Raw genomic sequence first — 20,161 nt, 5'->3', positions numbered from 1 at the left:
AACAATGAGGATATTACACATATTTGTACCTACTGTTCTTAAAATGTTTCATGTAGATGTGATAACAAGTGCTATCAATAAATAATAATTATTATTAAAATGCAATACTACATTAGTATTTTTATTGCGTATTTAAAAAATCATTTTTAATAAGTTTTAAACATTAATGTATAAGAAATATATAAGTTTTGTGAGGAGTCCCATTATGCCCCGCATAAAATGATAATCAGATTAAGTCATGGTCTCAATAAAATAAAAATTTCGTCCTTTTAAACTATTCTTTCACAGTAAAACCATTTTTTTTCTTATAGTAGACATTTCAAAGAATATTTTCGTAAAAAAATAATTCATTTATGTATTTTCATTTTGTTTAAAATTAATTTTAACCTTAGCGTTCCCGTTATGCCCCGGGTTCCCCTACTTGGAATTAATCGCTTTAACTCACTTGCGCGCGGCAGCTGTTCGTCCTCTCTCTCCAAGACTATATTGCGTGTAAATTTGGAAAAGTGTCAATCACGAAAAATCGTTCGTTAAAATAAAATGCACGTGTTAAAGTGAGAGAGTACCGAAGGCGCTCGTAATGAGTCCGAGATGTTAAGAATTTGATAGTAGCAAGCTGATATAATGGGCCGTAATGCCTGGTAATTAGAGAAAGAGTCTTATTGTACCTTTCCTCTTCGTTAGGAGGACCGTAATCCTAGTAATTATGAAACATCGTTGCTAGTAATGCGCGACATTTTTCCTGACCCAAATAAATATCTCCTACAGTGTTGCGCTTACAGTTAAAAAGCAAACGGGGAGGCGCGCCTGTTCTAATAAACTGGAGCGAGCATTTCGTTTTTGCCGACGAGCGCATATCTCGGGCGCGAAATGGCGCGGAATCTCTCGGTAATCCGGTGAATCGAATTTTAATTGCTCCGACGTATTTCGGTGTGCGTCGCGACATTCACCGGGGGCTGACGCGAGAGAAAATTTTCCTTCGCTGATGGACGCTCCTGCCATACTACGCTAACAAAATGACCTTGCAAGTGCAGCAGCCATTGTCTACGAAAAAGTAACCGAGATGCACAAATGAATAGCTGATGCTGTGACATCGCATGTGTTTTGTATTTAATCAATTTAAATGGCGGAAACAGGATTTCTATCTCAGCTGTTAGCGAATGTTGGGAAGAAAGTTTTTCTGCGACGCCCATTCATTATAACGCTATGCTCTTACACTCCCGGGACACATTTCTTCCGGCCGTCACTGTATACCGTCGCGATCCGTGTATTCGCGGTAAACTCGGATACATGATGGTGGCTCGGCCGCAGACCGTGCCACCGGATAACCCGACGATTTCGGCCGCGCCGGCACGCATCGGTGGGCTCCCGATATTGCTCACTTTCCGATCGTCGATGCATTCATAATGCGTCGAGCACCCCCGCTGGCCGGGCCCTTGGACGCGACGGTGTGTACAAAGGCGCGTTTACATTCTGCCAAGTGTCTCGTCTCGCGCGCTTATACATATTAATGGGTCCTGCATAGTCATCCGGCATCGCTGCATCCGACTATACTACCCGTCGGCCGTGCTCCCAACTCGCGAAAGCTCCGCGCCTTTATTACCGGGTCGATTGTGAGACCGGCGATATGCGCCGCTGCGCCGCCACTGCGACTTTAGTCTCGGACGATCGACTTTTCATTAAGAGGAGAACCTCAGCGGACGTTCTTCCTCGGGCGATCTCTTACGTAGGATCAACGGAGACCGCGCGAAGAATACCGTGGCGACGTCGCACCGGAATGCTATAAGTCTCGGACGTTCGATCCGGGTCACGATTAAAACCTCTTTATCAGGACCCTGCTACTTCGTCTCTGACTAAAGCGCATCGTGTACTACCCGGTAACTCGATAATGCATTGCACCGCGTTGAAACATTGGGCGCGTTTAAACGAAGCTACAGAAAGTATCTCGCGAAGGGCATTTATCCGCAACGCAGCCATCCGGCATTCTATTTTCTATTCTCTAGTCCTGCAAAAGGTGACGGTCGTTGCAGATATTTTCAGATTTGTATCTTTCTCTTTTAAATATATAATTTATTTTTTGCAGCACCTAAGTTTTCAATAAAATATTTATATATAAAAACTCCTATTCTCGTCACGTAAATACAAGATGAAAAAGAAATAATTTTAAGTCGAATAAAAATGTGTAAACGTACAAATTAACTAATGCCCGGACTCATTGAAAGTTAAAAGCATTTTTATAATAATTCTACATCTTTTTGTTCAAGTAAAACTTTGTTTGTGAAACGAGAACATTAAAGTGAAATAAAAATTAATTTAACAAGACAATTTTCTTAGGCAAATTTTAAGAACACTGTTTAAATATATTGATATTACCGATAAAAAGAGCCGTTTGAGATCAATAACGATAAATTTTCATGTAAATGTCCGGATATAGGAACATGTCCGGCAGTATCGATAGTTTTAATAAAATATTAATATAATCACCATAGAAAAAAACGCAATAAGGTATACGGAGTTTTTGTCAAGTAAATTATCTGTTTACATATAAGTTTCTGATGTGTTTATGTCTTTCCAGAATATCCTGATTTTATATAAAATCCTGTATAAATATCGTAAACAATACCCATCTGGTCATAAGAAAATTTATCATCAAACATGCAAGGATCCATAACTATTCGAGGATCTACAATGCCGAGCGACAGCGCAGGAGGCAGGCGGTTGATTTAGGTGACTTCCGCGAATCTAAATATGCACGGGGAGTTTGGAATTTATACCCCAGTGGATGTATTGTAAATCCACCACGCGTAACTAGGAATCCCCGGTGGCGCGATTACAAAGTAGCTGCAGCAACCGTTGTCGTACGACGCGTTTTAAGGGAATAACGATACACGTCTCTGTCTCGCGTTCTTACGCGTGCGCTTAAATACGGAAATAATTTGCGAAAAACGTATCTCATGAGCGACGTCGCTAAACTGCGTTCGCGTTTCTCTCATTACGGCGAAAGTATGGGCACGCCGGAGCGATCGGGGGGATTCGACATTTATTTTCCGCGCGAGACCGAAAGCCGTTTTCACTGTCTGTCTAGCTGTCTGCCTTCTTCATTCTCTCGGTGTGCAAACTCATTGTGCGAGTGCCTCAAGTGCAGACGGAATACACGAAACCTCGAGCTGTCGGATTCCTGTCAGCTCACGCTGTCGGAGAATTTGCAGGGCATGACTGGCGCCAGGAAACCTCGTGTGCCGAGCTTGGTACACCTACTTTGGCAACCTAAACCTTTTTTTTTGTACATTTATGTGTGTTCCTTGGAAGTGCGAAAAATTGAAGCCCCACTCGAATTTCGAGTTCGCGACGAATGGACGGTTCTTCAACGAGAGATAAAATTAAATGCGCACGCCGAGTCGCCTGCTTGCGGCAATGCTAATATTTAAAAGCATCGTTCCTGTCCGCAAAGCGGATATAGCTAGAGTTTTAAGGGGATGCTGGATACCGACATGCAGTGTGCCACAGGTATCTTCGAATTGGTGTTTTACAGAATTAAACATTCTTTCATACTTAAAGTATGTACAGAAATACAGTTTGAAACTAAAAACGAACAAAAATCATAAAATATTTCTCAGCGTTGCACGTAAAGCTGTCAGTTCAAAGGAACGTTCACTTACCCTTAAGAAAACGTGCAGTCAAGATCGATAAAAAACTGATCACTAACTGATGGATAACCGATCATTGTAACTTCTGACAGCACAACCAGTATATTGAAACAATTTTACCAGTTACTGGTATAAAAACTGGTCATTTATTCAGTTTTATATTCATCAGTAATTGATAAAACTTCCAGTTGTAGTTGAGCCATCAGTTGATTCACCAGTTGTAGCTGATCAGTTATCCAGTCAGTTAGTGTCCAGTTGTCAGTTCAGTTCCCTGTTCACCAGTTCTGTTAAACATTTTTTATAACAATGTATATATATATTACACAAGTATTTTATTACTATTGTAGCTTGTGTAACAGTAATGTAAAACTATTACAATTGACAGCCCCAGTGGTCGAGCTGGTAAGACGCCCGTCACGGATTGAGGGAGGTCCCAGGTTCGAATCCTGGTTGGGGTAGTATTTTTCGCAATAAGAATTTTAATTGCCAGATACGGTCAATAAAAATCATTGATGTTATTACAGTTGATTATTGACTGTCACAAACTTACTAAGTAAGAAACAGAACTGATTAGCAGCATCAGTAACTGATGACATTGAATCAGTAACTCGTAGCGTTTCTCACACTGAAAAAAATTTCTGGTTGAATATGGACGAATCAGATAATTCCTTTAGGATTTATCAGAATTCCTTTAGGATTTACCAGAATTTCTGTAGGATTACAGGAATTCTGGTAAATCCTACAGAAATTCTGGTAAATCCTAAAGGAATTCTGGTAAATCCTAAAGGAATTATCTGATTCGTCCATATTCAACCAGAAATTTTTTTCAGTGCAATGACCCAATTCTGGGCTGAATGGCACTATAGAACGTCAAATTATCAACAATTTCCGAGTTCAGCGCCGTCAGGATCTCCTTAAAAATGTTTTGTAAACTTTGATCGGATTTTGGCCTATTTCGTTCGCTCTCGCGCCGTTGCAGTATAATTATTTCACGGCGAGTGTGCGAAACTTTTTGATGACACTGCGAGACCGCAAAGAAGCTAAGCTACCTTACAGCATTATGATGGAGGACGCTTCCATGGAAGCTTCTGCGCGTACAACCCAGCCGTCGTTTACTTCCTTCATTAAACCCTTCTCCTAAAAGTATACGCGCACATCCCTCCCTCTCGCTCTCTCTCTCTCGCTATTCACCGGTGAAAACTCTTTACGCGTTTCCATATAATATCTTTTTTTATGCGCTTCAGTGCGCAAGCTAGCTGACGCGCGGAAGGGCATAAAGCGCACCGGGTCTACGGCCGGAAACCGAAGCTCTATTTCGAGGAGGAACAACCGGCCTCGGGAAAAAAAAAAAAGACCGGGGAAAAACAAAACAAGAATGCGTTCGTACCGCGCGCGTACGTATAAAACCCATTTGCGGTAGCGGCGCGTTCACAATAACTCCGGTAAAAATGAGACTGACTTTTACGAGCGGCGGCTCCTACTGCTTTTTGTCGCACAGGTCCACATTAATCTGGGCGCGGGCGAGAATGAGATGGCGAGCGCCCGCGGGTTGACGCTCAACGACCTCAGTTGGCACGAGGTCAACTTGACAAGACGCGAGGCCAACATCAGCCTGCAGATCGACGTGATACACACGACGAGGTCTCAACTACCGGGTCGGTTTTTCGAGCTCAACATACACTACGGCGTCTTCATTGGCGGACAGGGTGACTTCAACGAGCTATTCCTAGGTAAGACGGCGGAGGCGAGCGAGGAAAGGGCAGAGGCGAGCCTTGCTTCATCCGGATAAATTGTCTCGCCACGTGACTGAACTAGATTCGATACGCGCCACACCGGGAAACACTATATCCGTCGACGTTGCATCCGCGGTCACGACTACCTCTCTTTTCTTTCGCTTCGTTTCGTTAAATGCTCGGCAATCCAACCCAACTGCAGCGGAGACGATGGAGGAGATTAGGTAATCAAGCCTAACAGCCGCGCTTAATAAATAATTAGCGTCGCGCTCGTCCACGTTCTCTCTTCTTTTTTTTATACCGTTTCTCGTAGCTGTCGTTAGAGACGTTGGCAAACTATTGTCAGCAACTTGCGTCGTATCGCGTCGTGCCCACGAGATGTTGATAAAATAAAAATGCGCAAATATAAACAAATTTATAGCGAACAATATGGAAATGTATAGAATTTTTCCCCACGTTTTTGTTAAACTGTTGTACGTAAACAAAATTGAAATGAGACGGTGCCATAGAAGCGCGATTACCGTGCGCAATATTTTTAGTTTTATCTCCGTTTATTGAATTATTTTGAAAAAATTGTACGAAAATTAAACATTTTAATATTTTTCTTTCATCTTGTGCCAGAAAATAAACCCAATAAAGTTACGACAGTGGTGAATTACGGTAAAAGTTTAATTTTGCAAACGGTGCATATGAGGGAATATAAAATTAATTCATTAATAATTGTTTGTTTGTTTGGTCAAATTAATCTGTCGTGTAAATGAAATTTTGTAAACGGGGTTATTACCAAGAACATTGATATCGATATCGACCGATATCGGAATAGTTGCATATTCTTTTGTGCGACAAAATCAGAATCAATCGAATTGCTATAAGAACAATTAAATTACCGTTTACGGAACAAGTTTTTAAAGAATATATGTCAAAAAGAATGCGCGGATAAATTTTCACTGCGATAGCTCAAAACAGCATCGAATATATATTTTACACAGAGTGTTCTATAATTAATAATATGTAATATTGCATTCACTGTATTGCTTCGGGGATTAATTCGTAACTCCAGTACAAAAATATCGAAATTACATAATATTTTTCCAATTATAACCGACCGAAAGTGCTTAATGGAATCGCGAATTTCACATGCTTAGGCCTTTACTGGTCTGTCTTCGAGTAATGATTTTCGTATTACTATACCGCTTTCATCCTTTGATTCTTTTGCATAGATATACTTCATTTTCTTTTAAATAATGAAAAGTCAAATCTTCAATAACTATAGATGGACTATGTGACAGATTAGGATAAAATTATTATGCACGTCTTTTTGCTAAGGTTACAAAACGTGCTGTAACTGTGAAAAGTATTTTCTATTTTTCTTGCATGCACTTGTGCACACTTAAAAAAAATGTATTGTTTTTTTCTCGAAGCGGTATATAAAATATTTAATCCTGATAAAGAAATGCAACCAAACATACGCAAAATTGCAATTCTAATAAAAGTATCTTTGGAAATGAGAAAGAGAAGAAAAAATAAAAAATAATATAAGCTTAGTCGCTACTAATTTTTAAATCTTCTACAAAGATTACTTTTTATTTTATATAAAAGTATATATAATATATCCAGAATATATAAATAACCTGTTGTCTTCGATCTTTATTATCTGTGAGATATGAGAACACCATAAAAGAACTGAAATAACGCTTTATTCTAAAAATATCAACACTCTACTTAATACAGTTTTACTTGGTTACTTTCTCGTTTTTTATTGTCTGCACTATTTACCTAAGCAACAAATTCTAAAATCTTTATAGTTATAATATAGTTGATACTTCAAACTTTCTCGCGAACAGCGTTATTAATGCGAATAATACTCTCATGATGCTTTTCGCGTTTCCTGAAAATTGTATCTGTCGCACTTGGTAAAAATGCACATTTTCATATGCACAACAAATTGTTGCACGACCGTACGTTTCTTTGGATTAAATGATTAAGACTAATTTGTCGTAGTCCATCCATTTTAAGAGAATGAATCTGTGAGATGTTATATTTATTCGTGGCGTTGTTACAATGAAAATTTTCACAAAACCCGTTGCCTCGAATAAAACTTGAAAAATTATTTATCACTCATCGATACGATGCATAACAGCGAGTGTGCTACGTAGCAAACTATGTCGAGAACTGTGAAATACAAATGTACTCAAATTATATCAACGCCGAAAATAATTAATATTTCAAAAAACAATTATTGCGCGTATGAGATAATGATAAATTATTAATTCTGCAAATAATAAATAATAATGAATTATTTATCTCATAGTTGCTCTGCCACCGCCCGATGCCTTCCGGGCCTCCTCCTAAACCATTGTTAACGATCTTGAACTACTTATCAGAAATTAATCGCGCGAAAATGCACGGTACTTGAGATGCGCGAATTGACAGTCGCTAAGTGTTCGTGAAAAATGATCAGTTCAACGTCTCTTGGCGCAAGCACGTTTCGGCGAATAATACGACACACAGTGCGATTCACGATGCTGCCTGCTCACTCGAAGAGCAAACTTATCTCGTGTATACAACAGCTAAACCTTACACGAAGAATGAGTTCCGCGCTCTCCATGCCTCACCAATTTACCGCCCCTATGAAATATTTAACGCTGAATATTTCATTCTTGGCTTTTAAATCGATTGTTAATGAACGTTTATAATATCGCGGCTGTTTATCACGTTTGAATAACTCGAACTTTTTATCGCTGTGCTAAATAACCGCGAAATATCTACTATGATGTACTCCTTTACAAATTGTTAAACAGGTGCTAACCTGCAATCGCTTAATAACGTATTAAATTCGTTGGGTAATAATCATGCTTCGAGGAAAAGATGCGACCGGAACTGTTTGCACCGCTGCTTGTCGGTTCTTTTTCGAGCATTTCCGATCGCTTTTACTTAGAGAAAATGTTAAACCTGAATCTAAATGTGCATTCCTAAACTTATTTAAAAGAATGTGTTGCAACCATTCTGTCCATCACTATACGTCAATACGACCTGCTCCGTTCGTGCTTGTTCGAGCATTGCTGCGTGAATGATAACGCAATGACCTTGCACTGTACATTCCACATCGCACTGTTCGCCGTTGAACAAACACGACGGCTGCCAACGAATTTGCTACCACAAATATTCATGTGACGATAATACTATAAATATCTTATCCTTTGTGCTCCAAGTTAGATCTTCAACGAGCTATTATTCTGTGTTATCTTCCGCGTAATCTTCTGTGCATTTGAAGAATAAAATTTGCTTTAATCGTAAAAAAGTATTCGCGCAAGTCCTTTTTTTTCAAATTTTTACGCTCCACGAGAAGTAAAATTGTGATTTTAATTATTCAAAAATCATGATTTTAATAAATGAAGTAAATTAAATTGGCTCAAACTCATTTTGTTCCTTAATTTATTATTAAAAGCACCGTGTTTTTCTCGTGATATCAAATTTATATTTAAAAAAATAATAATCAACTAACTTGTTTGTATTTCCATCATAAAATATAGATAAACATTATTTGTTAAATTTATTTATATAGTATTACATTCAATAATTTGTTTTAGTTGGAGTAATTAATCATAATTATTCAAATTTTCATTAAAAAGCATTAAATAATTGTGTATAATTCAAATTTATAATTAGTAATCAATTTATGTATCAGCTGATTGTTATATCTATCGATCAATGTATGTAATTTGTATTACAAATTATATGTAAAATCAAAAGATAAAATCATGTAAACAGTAAAAATTAATAAATTTCATCTTTGCTATAAACATTAGTAATAGATTGAAAAATGGAACGTGGTGTGCAACTATAGATTTGACCGAGTTTAAGCTAATATTTTCTTATTGACACATTCGCTGCTGTTGACGTAATTTTGTTATTTTATAGTTTTATATTTTTACGAATCATAGAATCATATTTATGATTACTGCAATTATCTGACAGTAAAACAATGTCAAGTTTACTGAAAGTTTAAACGGAGTTAAAAATACTTTGAGTCCTAATATGAAACAAATTTGTTTATGTGTTTCTTTTTGTATAAAATACCAAAACTTAAAAAGTATATTGCTCATTTGCAAAATATAAATGTCTCGAGTGAAACAGGGGATTAAAGAATCAAGTTTAAAAGTCACAAAAAGTGTCCACAAAAACGATGTAAATATGCAAAGTTAATGGGAAATTTACTGACATATCTTTTATTTGCAAATCCTGTAGGATTTTTTTATGTGAGGGCAAAGCTTCACAAATCATCATATGAAAAAAAGATTAAATTTTATTTTCATGTAAAAGTATTTGATTAGTTTGAAAAAGTATATGTTTAACAAGTTTTAATAGGTTTTTAATTTTAACATCCCCATATTTATCAAGTTGAAATTTTTTCTATCTGGATTTGTAACGTATAAATTGTTTTAAACGTTAAACAAGCGATTACAAGCATGATGATATAAAGCAACGCTTTTCATTTTTTTATTCTTAATTTAATGCTAGAATTTTGCTGCAGCCAGCTATAGATTTTTTATATATCGCACGCGAGGTTCCCAGTTTTATATAGCACACTAGAATCGCTGGCTGCAAATGTGTTAAGATTTTCAATTCTATTTAATTTCCAGAATACATTATCAAAATATTATACGCTCATTATATGTATAATTATTAAATATTCCGCGCTTTTTCTTTTTCTAGTAATTTAATAAGCTTAGTAATTTAATAAGCATTAATAAAAGAATAAAGAGACGATTATCGATAGTATACCTGTAAAATATATGAAATAAACATTGTTTGCAATTTAATAATTCAGAGTACGAATTCCGTGCATTATTCACATAATATTATTAATTTCCGTTTCATGATTAATTTATTAAATTAACAGAAACGATACGTAATTATTAAAACCTGGAGTATGATATCGTATATTCTGTGAATGTTTGTGTACATGTTGTGCGTGTCAGAATATTTAAAACGCATTCATACATAAATGGAAATGATGCATTTTGTGTTACGAGATAAGTTTAACGTGATCGTGAAATCTTGATGAATTATCCCTTGGAATTGTGTTATACTCAAGTCCACTTGCGGACAACGAAATTACAACGCGAACTATGTCAACCTAGGTACATAGAACGGCGACATTGTCGAGACGATGTTGTTTCGTCAGATATGGTCCCCGTAATGACAATTCCACGAGATAGAATGAAGACACAGTGTAAATGTAAAAAAAAATTAAACATTGTATTTTATGAAATTTTGTTGTAGCTTTTTGAAGAATTAAAAATTTTCTAGTATAAAAAGCAGAAGGGACCAAATTTAATACCTTAAAAATTATGTTTAAAAAGTAAACTCTTTCTAAAATAATAATGTCCAAAAATCCGGAAATATTTCAATATCCTATTTTGAGGTTTATTTCATATTTCATAAGGCCGACATTCCGTGATTTTACACTGTGTGACCGTATTATATTTAAAAGAAATTTTTAACATCTCCTAGACGGCAATTTTTAAGGCGGAAAGCTTGGTATATATATTTCATATATATTTTCTAGAAATATTAAAAAACTTTTCCTGCGGACTTTTCCTCCGGAATGAAAGTTATTGGTGTTCTCTTCAGTGCAATCATATTAATGGAAACTCAACTAACTTAGAAAATGTGAAATTTAATGTAAAATACTGTTAAAATACATGGAGCAAGAATAAATTCTGTCGTACAGGAATTATAAATCGACGTTGAACTGAGAAGACCCACGAATAGATTTAAATTATAGGAAAATTATGAATAATCTTAAATATGATTATTTCCTCGGTTTATATAAAATTAGATTTATCTAATATAAATGGTGCCCTGCACTTTCTGGATGATCGTACCGGATAATAGGTTCTATGGTTGCAAATCAATTGTTTATCATCGCGCTGAATCGTGACAACGAGTGAAAACAGGTGATTACAACGGCACAGTGGTCGATATTATTATATCGAAAGTATGACATACGCGCTGTCTCGCGGTGTTTCCGCAATGGCAGAGGGCTTAAATAATGATGCACCGAGAGCACGCGTTGCACAAAATCGCACGGACGGGGATGTAATTCAAACATTTGCTTTTGTTTTCGTTGTGTGAACGGCAATATGGAACGAGACTCGTCTCGTGCATTAGAAACGGTCGTAATTACTGTTCGATGTACCGCTCGAGCGGCACTTCATCAATGCCAGTGTAACTTCGCTCAATCGTAAAATGTATTCGCCAAGTCGATCGCATTTATAATCTCGTTGCCGATCCTAATTTCATTATCGCACCCGCGATTCTATTTGCACCGCGAATAAATTGGAAGTCGCGATACGTCTCCCGTGAGAAACGGCGATTGGAAAATTCTCCTTCCACCTCTCGTGCGGCTACAACGCTCCGGTGTATTACGCCTTTGCGGCGAAATTCCGGATTATACGTTCTTCTGCTTGACAGTACACCCACCGCCACCGGTCATAGAACACTACGAGTCGGACGACCAAGAAAAGGCGGGGATATCCTTTCTATTTTCCAATGTGTCGCAAAATGCGCCGAAAGCTTTATAAGAAAAAGAATCGTGCTATTATTTCTCGAGTATTTCCGAAAACACCGGGATATACTAAAATGTATCGCTGCGCGTTTAATTAAGATATGTCACTAAGTAAATTACAATTTAAATGAATTACAATGAGAATTAACGCCGGTAATTTCGTTTATGTATTTTTCACAGAAATGTGAAAATGTAAAAATGCCAGAGACGAAAAATTTACGGATTCTTTTAGGGGAAAAATAAGAATCGAGAGGGTCAGTGGTATATAATCTGTACGTACAATATATAACGCGCGTAATAATAATTTCCGCGTCGCGCTTACGATTTTTCGTCGTATATAACTTATTGTTGGTGTAACTTGGCTCTCTTATGCTCGAGCGGCTGCACCCTTCGCGCTCCGTACATGCCACAAGCAGCTTGATAACGACCAGGCTCTTTAATGCACGCCTGGTGCATCAGCCACAGCGACCGGCAATCATTTCTTCGTAGTGAGACAAAAAATTCAACTAGGTCATTCCATTCGAATTGACGCCAACGAAATTGAATATAATCAGCACTAACAGCTTCGTTTTCTCTCTCTCTCTCTCTCTCTCTCTCCCCCCCCCCTCTGTCTCTCCCTGTCTCTCCCTCCCTCCCCCTCTTTCTCTCTCTTTCTCTCTCTCCTTCTCCCTGTCTGACGCGCCCCTATCGTTATCCTGTCGGCCGTCACGCATAATACTCGGCGACCAGCTCAAAATTCAATTTACATATTCATGACAATTCATTTGTACCCCATGGCACGGTGTGGCCCACCCCTCGGAGAAGGTCTTATTAATTCCCTGGCATGTGCCTTGCTAAATTCTCGAGTCGAGGAATAAAGAAAAAGAACCGACCCCATTCGAAGGAGGATGCGAAAAACCTATCTCCGATACGGATTCGTATAAAGTTCTACGGAGCGCCCGGAAAATAGCATCAACTAGTTGTGTAATTACAACATTCTTGAGGAAATTTGCAATCAATCCTCTCCACAGACGATTTAAGATCTTCTCCCTTTGCTCTTCAACTTCGAGTTTTAGTTCTCGACGTACCAGACGATTAAGCGCTATAGGATAATTTCTATTGCAATAAAATCCACTCCATATTAATAGAAAGATAACATTTCTAATTGCTTAACTGTGCGTTTCAAGTTTAATTTAGATTCTTAACTCTATCAGTGTGGACATCAAGTACAAATTGTGAAATAAAATCTTATCTATGGTACATCGTACATGGCACATATATGTATTGTATATGTGTGCCATATTAGTTATATCTATGTAGGTAGCGTGCGCGTACACATAAAAGCGTACAATGCGAGCGTACACCTATATAGTCGATTGCAAGATTCTCGGTGTGGATTTCGCTTATCGGCCGCTATTTCCTCCGGCTCCGTAGAAATATAGGTAGAGGATATTCTCACCACACGACGTATATTTGATAGCCATGCGAAATCAATAAAAAATATATACATTCCGACGTGTCAGTATCGTAATCCTAATATCTGCGCGAGAAGCCCCTTTGGACGCAAAAGTTTATTAACTTTATCGGCGCTACCTCTTTACAATGTCTCTCAAGACGGTCATTTCTCCACTTAATATTTACTTTTCCTTGACTAAAAACAATTTCTCCATTTTTAAAAAAATGTAAATATGAAGTAATCTTATGTAAGTTTCACAATTTTATTAATCTATAATTCAGATCTTTATTAGATTAAACTTAACGAAAAGTTAAAGCCAAGACTATCTCAGCAAATTAAGAGAAGAGAAATTCAGAAGAAAATGCTATCGCCCGAGAGTAAAAATGCGAGAGGGGGGAGGGGGAGAGGGAGAGGGAGAGAGAGAGAGAGCCTGCAAAAGCAATGCTTGTTGAAAGCATCGCTGTCAATTCGTAAGACCGCTGAAATATTATTGCCCATGCAAACCCGTCTTCCGAAAATCGTTATTTCACCCCGACATATGGCAGCAACCGCGCGTCGGGCGGATTCACCGGTGTTTAGAGACGCGTAAACCACCGTGGTCGCTGTCCTGCGGCGGGATTGGCCGCGCGCCAAAACATCTTACAATCAATAAAATTTTGCATTATGCAAAAAGACCGAAGACTGAGGACGTTGTCACGAGGCCGCACCGAGCGGTGCGCCGCAATGACGCTGTAAAAGCCGAATCAGACCGGCAATTGCCGACTCGGATTGAATTGGGATTGGCGATTGGCGATTGTCTTCTGGCCAATGAGAGCAAAGCAGGCAGCGATTAATCGACTCTCATTGGCTAGAAGACAATCGCAAATCGCCTCTAGCCAATGAGAGTCGACTAAATCGCTGGCTGCTTTGCTCTCATTGGCTAAAAGACAATCGCCAATCGCCAATCCTAATCTAATCTAATCCGAGTCGGCAATTACTAGTCCGATTCGGTCTTAAGGCAGGGCCGGCTTGTTTAGCGTGGTCGCCGGTATGCCGTTCGCAAATTGTACTCGCGATTCCGCGGCGTGCCAATAAACGCCCATCTCGGACCGCTTATATACACATATCCCCGTCCGTTTCTGTCATGCCCAGAGTGGTACAAGGGCGTCTCGGCATCCATCGACACGCGGCAGCTCGAGGGTAATTCACCAGCCCGCCAGAGAGATGCGCTTGTCACACACGAAGACAATTAACTTCGCGTTGTAACAAGCCCGCCCGCGGCGCGAAACCGCCGAATCCGTTGCATCTGTCGCAAATATCAAGTACATCGTGCGCACTCATATTATATAGATATTATTCGCTTCCCCGCGTTGACAGCGTTGCGTCGCAGGAAGTTTCGAATACTCGGCAAAATTGGATTTCGCTACGAACACTTCGACTGTTGCAATTAAGTGAAATCAGGCATGGAAATCAAGCGGGCGTTGTGCACCGTTTGTTTCCACTACGGAGGAATTATTGAAACGAAAATATTTTTCAAACGAGAGACGACTGTTAAACAAGTGTCTGCTGCATCGTCCCGTATTCCCTGGCGATGCGATTAATAGTAAATGCACGACGATTCATCTTCTAATTAGTTTTCTCCGATTCGCTAATGACGTACCGTCCGCCAATCAGAGAAAATAAAAAGTAATAACGCTCGCCGCCGTCAAAAGCTCCCCCCATTCGTCTGGAATCGCAATCGTTCGCGGTTATATTTCTACGTAGCGCTTGGAACACGAATCAATAACGACCTCATTAATGCAATGTTTAAATGGACACCACCCTACACAGCTCGTCCGTAAAACGCGTACAGCGTGTTTTACAAATTTCCGTCCAATGCGAAAGCGTATGTCGCCGTCGTTACGAGACGATACCTACATCCCCTTCGCCAAGTTTTTCCCGTCGATATCGCGCGTCGAGACTAACTCCACGTCCGTCTCCTCTGATTCGCAGGTCATACGGACTATCTGCGGGGGTGCATGGCTGACATAATTTACAACGGCGCCAAAGTTATAGAGTACGCCAGGGCGAGGAAGGGACAGTCGGAGGCAACAGCCGTAACGTGGGGCTGCTCGCCGGAATTCGACGCCACGAGGAGCACGGAAGTCAGCTTTGTCGAGGACGGCGCCTTCGTCGCCATTCCGCGCCCCATTCCGCGCTCCGGCTCGAGGTATATACCAAAAGTACACCGCTTTCCGTTGTAATGTATAACGTACACCCCCATTTATCATCGTCGCACAGAGGACCGTGGAAAACGTAATTAAACTGTCGCGACGCAACCGTATCAGCTGCGTCATCGATAACGGTTATATCGATGCAAGAAAGGAGTAGCGGCGCTTTATCTCGCCTGTACAGCTCTTGGACCAAACCCAGTGTTGCTTGCTTAATCCACTTGATTATCTTTGTCATTACTTACGCACTTTGCTTTATATTTGCACGCCATTGACGTATCATCCTTCAAAGACATTTCAGAGATAGAGTTTCCCCGCTGAAATTATATACCTCGAGCAAAAAAAAAGAGGAAAAATAAATAACTCGATCGAGTTTGTGGATTTTACAATGTAGGCCAGTTTCACAAACGGCTGTTAACTGCTAACCGAAGGAAAAAGATAGGGAGTCGACTGAACTCTGGTTAACGGTTAACCGACGTTAGTGAAAGTGGCCCACATCGTAGAATTCACACTTGCGCAAGCGCGATCCAGTTCTTCATTTTTCCCTCTCTTTTTTTTTGCAAGGCATATGAGGCAAGTTTTAGCGGGAACTCTATCGCACGCTATCACGTAAAATAAATACGTTGGTACATGAATCCAATATCTTATGGTAATACCGCGGGAAATCCGTTTCTCTGAGGTCGACGGCGGCGGGATTGCATAACTCGCATACTCTTGCACATAGCTGTATCACATCCAAGCCGCATTCAAGTCATCGGTCAGGCGGAGGCCTTTCATGTTACGCGACTCCCTACCACTTTCATCCCTCGTGCAGCTTTTAACGATTAAACCCACGAGAACGTTGTTGCATCTCGAAGAGCACGGAAACAACTGTTTCAATCGCGAGAGTCACGTCGCTGTTAACTCTCGCAACGAGATAGACAGCGATGCTTTCGTCAATGGGAATACTGGTCCCTCTTTTCAGTGCGGCACAAGGACTTCGACGAGGCGGAACAGTTGATTGGTCCGAAAGCTCATAACGATAAAGCTACTTAGTGCACCAGCATTCGTTTGTGGAATTAATTCACGATATAAAGTCGTCATTTATACTAACGAACATCATCGTGTACAATAGCGTTACACGCGCAGGTGAAGTGCAATTAAATGCATAAATGAGAACTCACAAATAGATTTAATATCGCCATTAGTTTCAAACCAATGATGTGTTACTTTTAAACGACCCACACTGGCCAATGTTTTAATTTAAAAAAACACCACAACTACTTTCGGTCCCAGATTTGGACCCTTTTCCCAAATAAGGGCCCAAAGGACCCAAATAAATACGAAATCCCGTACGATAACGCTTTAACTTTAACATGCTCTTCTCAGTGTAGGATCATTACCACACAACTATAAGTAATGTGATAATTAATTAATATAATAATTGTAATATAATATAAACCACTATATATATAATTTGTATTATATCCTATATATCATATTAATTACTTGTAATTGTATAAATCATTATGTCAATTGCTAATTTACGTTAATACTTAACACAACAGTTATCTCAATACAAACGTAAACCTGATACAAACGTAAACGTCATTTAGGTCCTGGCCAGCTGCAGGTAGCCAATTAAATTAATATGTAAATTCATATACCCCGTATTTCTTTCCCACCCGTATAATAGTTATTAATAAGTTATTAATAAATTCACGTGTGAGAGCAACCTAATTCAGAGAGAATATACAGGTTTTTCTTTTAGTCCTAACATTGAGTAAAAGTAGAGGAAGGGCCTCTATTATGAGATAGGTTTCCAATATGAGATTGCAGGTTTGCAGCCCCCAAATTCAATCACACAATCTAACGATGAATTTCCCACTGAGCAGATTTCGCTCCAAGGGCAATAAAGTCACATGTTGGCAGAATGTGACTAAAAATGCACGTGGATGAATATACGTAACATTAAAAAAAAAAAAGAACTTGGAGAATTTTCGGGACATACAAACGTATCGTTTTTATCTGAGCAAAGTGGATGTGCGCAAGTCTCGCAGGAATTTGTGTACAGTGTGGTTTCGTGTTCCCGGTCTATATCAAAGTATCTGAGAACCTCGAAAGCCTTTAATTATAAATTAAAAATTCAGCGGGTATGTTTACACTGAAGGACGTACATCCGCTACAGGATGCACAGTTTCCAATAATGGCCACAGCAGGATATTTCGTCTTACGGTCTCTACTTTCGTCTTTATTTTATTTTTTTTTGTTATTAATCTTCCGCAAGAAGAATGGCAAACCCTCTCTATTTGCGCGACTATATCACGGAAATGCTAAGCACGTTCGAGGAGAGACTAAAAACTTGGGTGAGCCAGATGTGTCCTCGCTGTGCTAACCCAGCGAAAATTATTCGGGAGTGTACTAAGAGGCGGAAAAACGCTTCATTTTCACACGAATGCGGTGCACAGCGAGTAAGCGCGGTTAATACCGGCCCTCACATGCAGATAGTTAAGTCCTGAACGCATGGTTTGCCGTGTCTTCGTACATTCGCAGAAACTCCGGCCGCGGGTACTCCGGCTCTTTTGTTGTCCCGAATTAAAAGCACACTAGCTCCGAGTAGTACCTTAATTCAACACTTATCTGCGAAAATAAATGTTGGAACCTGTTGCGTTAATGCGGCTAAAAGCGAGACAAAAGGTCAGGAGGTCCGTTCTTTCGCATAAATGTTTGAGAGAAACCGACTTCTCGTCTCACGTCGAACACGCGGGCGCATAGCGCGCATACCGGTAGATCTCGTCGATAAACGGATAAGTAGACAGCCAAGGGGAATCAAATGGATGGCTGGACAGTCGTAACTGTCTTCCTTCCGCGGCGTTCTACGTGAAGTCGATGAACCGTGAAGATTTCGACGTGCGCTTTCTGAATTCAATTGATCTGGAAGATTCGAGTGCCACGTGTATGCATGGCTCATACAGACGTTCGTGTCGTCTCCACTTGAACCGAGTGCACTTTCCCATTTTGTCCCATTCTGTTTAATCGTTATTTAATTCATTGGTTTTCCCCCACCCCTATAGAAATCCGCGGAGTCGTTATATTTGAACGTAAATCAAGTTGTAATCTCGGGTTTTATAGTCAATTTATATCGTTAAAGGTAAAGGAATTAAATAAAAATGCCAATCTCGGACGTCCTCTTGTAATTTCAACCTGAACATTTTCCAACGAATTTAATTTTCACGGGTATCGATCGTTAGCGTACAAAGGGCGAGCATGTTGCGCTGCGCTTTTGGAAGCAAAGCATCGACTGATGAGGAACGTAGAGACACAAGCGGACCGTATTAGAGTCCTTAGTGCATCTCCAGCATGGTAAACAACTAATTGCGTTTACAATTCGCGCAGGTACATGTTTGCTTACAACTGTTGCGAATTGTATTACGCGCAGTAAGACATTGACTAACATATCAGGCATTTTCATTAACTCCCGGATTTAACAGAGTTAAATGATGAGCTAATTCCCAATGAGCTAATCACAATTCACATGATTTAACTTGATTTGGAGTTCAATTGTAACGCGAACGTTATTCTAATATAAATGTATCGGATTTCTTTCTCCACCTGTCGTTAATACCCCAAGGAGAAATGAAAAGTCAAGATGACGTCCAGGATATGACATAAATTTGGCCGGCGTGACATAAAATCGACGTCATCTTGACTTTTCATCTCGGGTAAAAGGTAGCAAAAGTGCGGAAAGTGGAGGGATATCGTGACAATCTCGTGATATCGATGACAATAAAACAGATATTAGAAATGTGTGCCACGACTGTTTCCGCGCGATATTAGTATTTGTTATAGAAATGCACGCAACAGTGATTTCAATGCCGGTATACATTGCTATTGCGTTATTGTATATTATAGCATCCTCCTGTTACGGCGATGAAAGTCTACTGCGCTTTCGTAACCGCCATTGTAACACTTGGCTGTGATGTTACTTCAAAAGCAAAGTAATGAATCCACCCGCTGAAGTAAATAATCGGCTTTCGTGTTCGCAGCAGTCGCGGCGTCTTCCCGCGCAAGATGCGAAAATCACTCGCCCCAAAGTTTCTCCGGGTAGAAGTCGACTGAGCGAAATTTGATTTGATTACAATTATAAATTCACAGCGAACAATCTTCTTTCCCCCCCTCCCCCCCCCCTCGCCTGCTACCATCGTTTGCATTGCCTCGCTCGTTTAACTCGTGTTGCACGAATAACGTTTCGCTTGTTTAATCGCGTTCTGTAGTGAGGTCTGAACACGGTACTGTTTCAAGAGCGATGATTAAACGGAGAGCCAAACATACAATTATCTTGTAAAAGCAATATTCTTAAGGATTTAAATTATCACATCTTTAACTTGTCGGCATCTTCGCCGCCAGATTTCATAAATCAACTGTTCTTTACACGTCACATCTACCTTATACACTTGCCCCAATCTGTATTTTGCACCAAATGTTGCAACAACAACTTGTGTTAGCGCCTCGCCTTTTGCTGGCGATCTTAAAATATTACTTTTTCTTTCACTGTATCTCATTTTGCAGCAATCAATTCAATTAAATTAAATCGAACAAACGGG

The 20,161-nt window shown here is 39.6% G+C and overlaps 1 protein-coding gene across 1 annotated transcript in view; it reads left to right on the top strand.

Moving 5' to 3' along the window:
* Positions 1-20,161, top strand: part of LOC105565975 (chondroitin sulfate proteoglycan 4-like) — a 55,185-nt gene that overhangs the window by 14,435 nt on the left and 20,589 nt on the right. The window contains exons 3-4 of the mRNA XM_012019611.1: positions 5,146-5,377; positions 15,361-15,577. Coding sequence (XP_011875001.1) covers positions 5,146-5,377; positions 15,361-15,577 — 449 coding nt within the window. The remainder of the gene's footprint in view (positions 1-5,145; positions 5,378-15,360; positions 15,578-20,161) is intronic.

This window comes from Vollenhovia emeryi, unplaced genomic scaffold, assembly GCF_000949405.1.
Source record: "Vollenhovia emeryi isolate VEMERY1.0 unplaced genomic scaffold, V.emery_V1.0 DF939148.1, whole genome shotgun sequence".
Classification (NCBI taxonomy): Eukaryota; Metazoa; Arthropoda; class Insecta; order Hymenoptera; family Formicidae; genus Vollenhovia; species Vollenhovia emeryi.
Note: the sequence above shows the minus strand (reverse complement) of the source record. Positions and strands in the feature narration are given on the sequence as shown.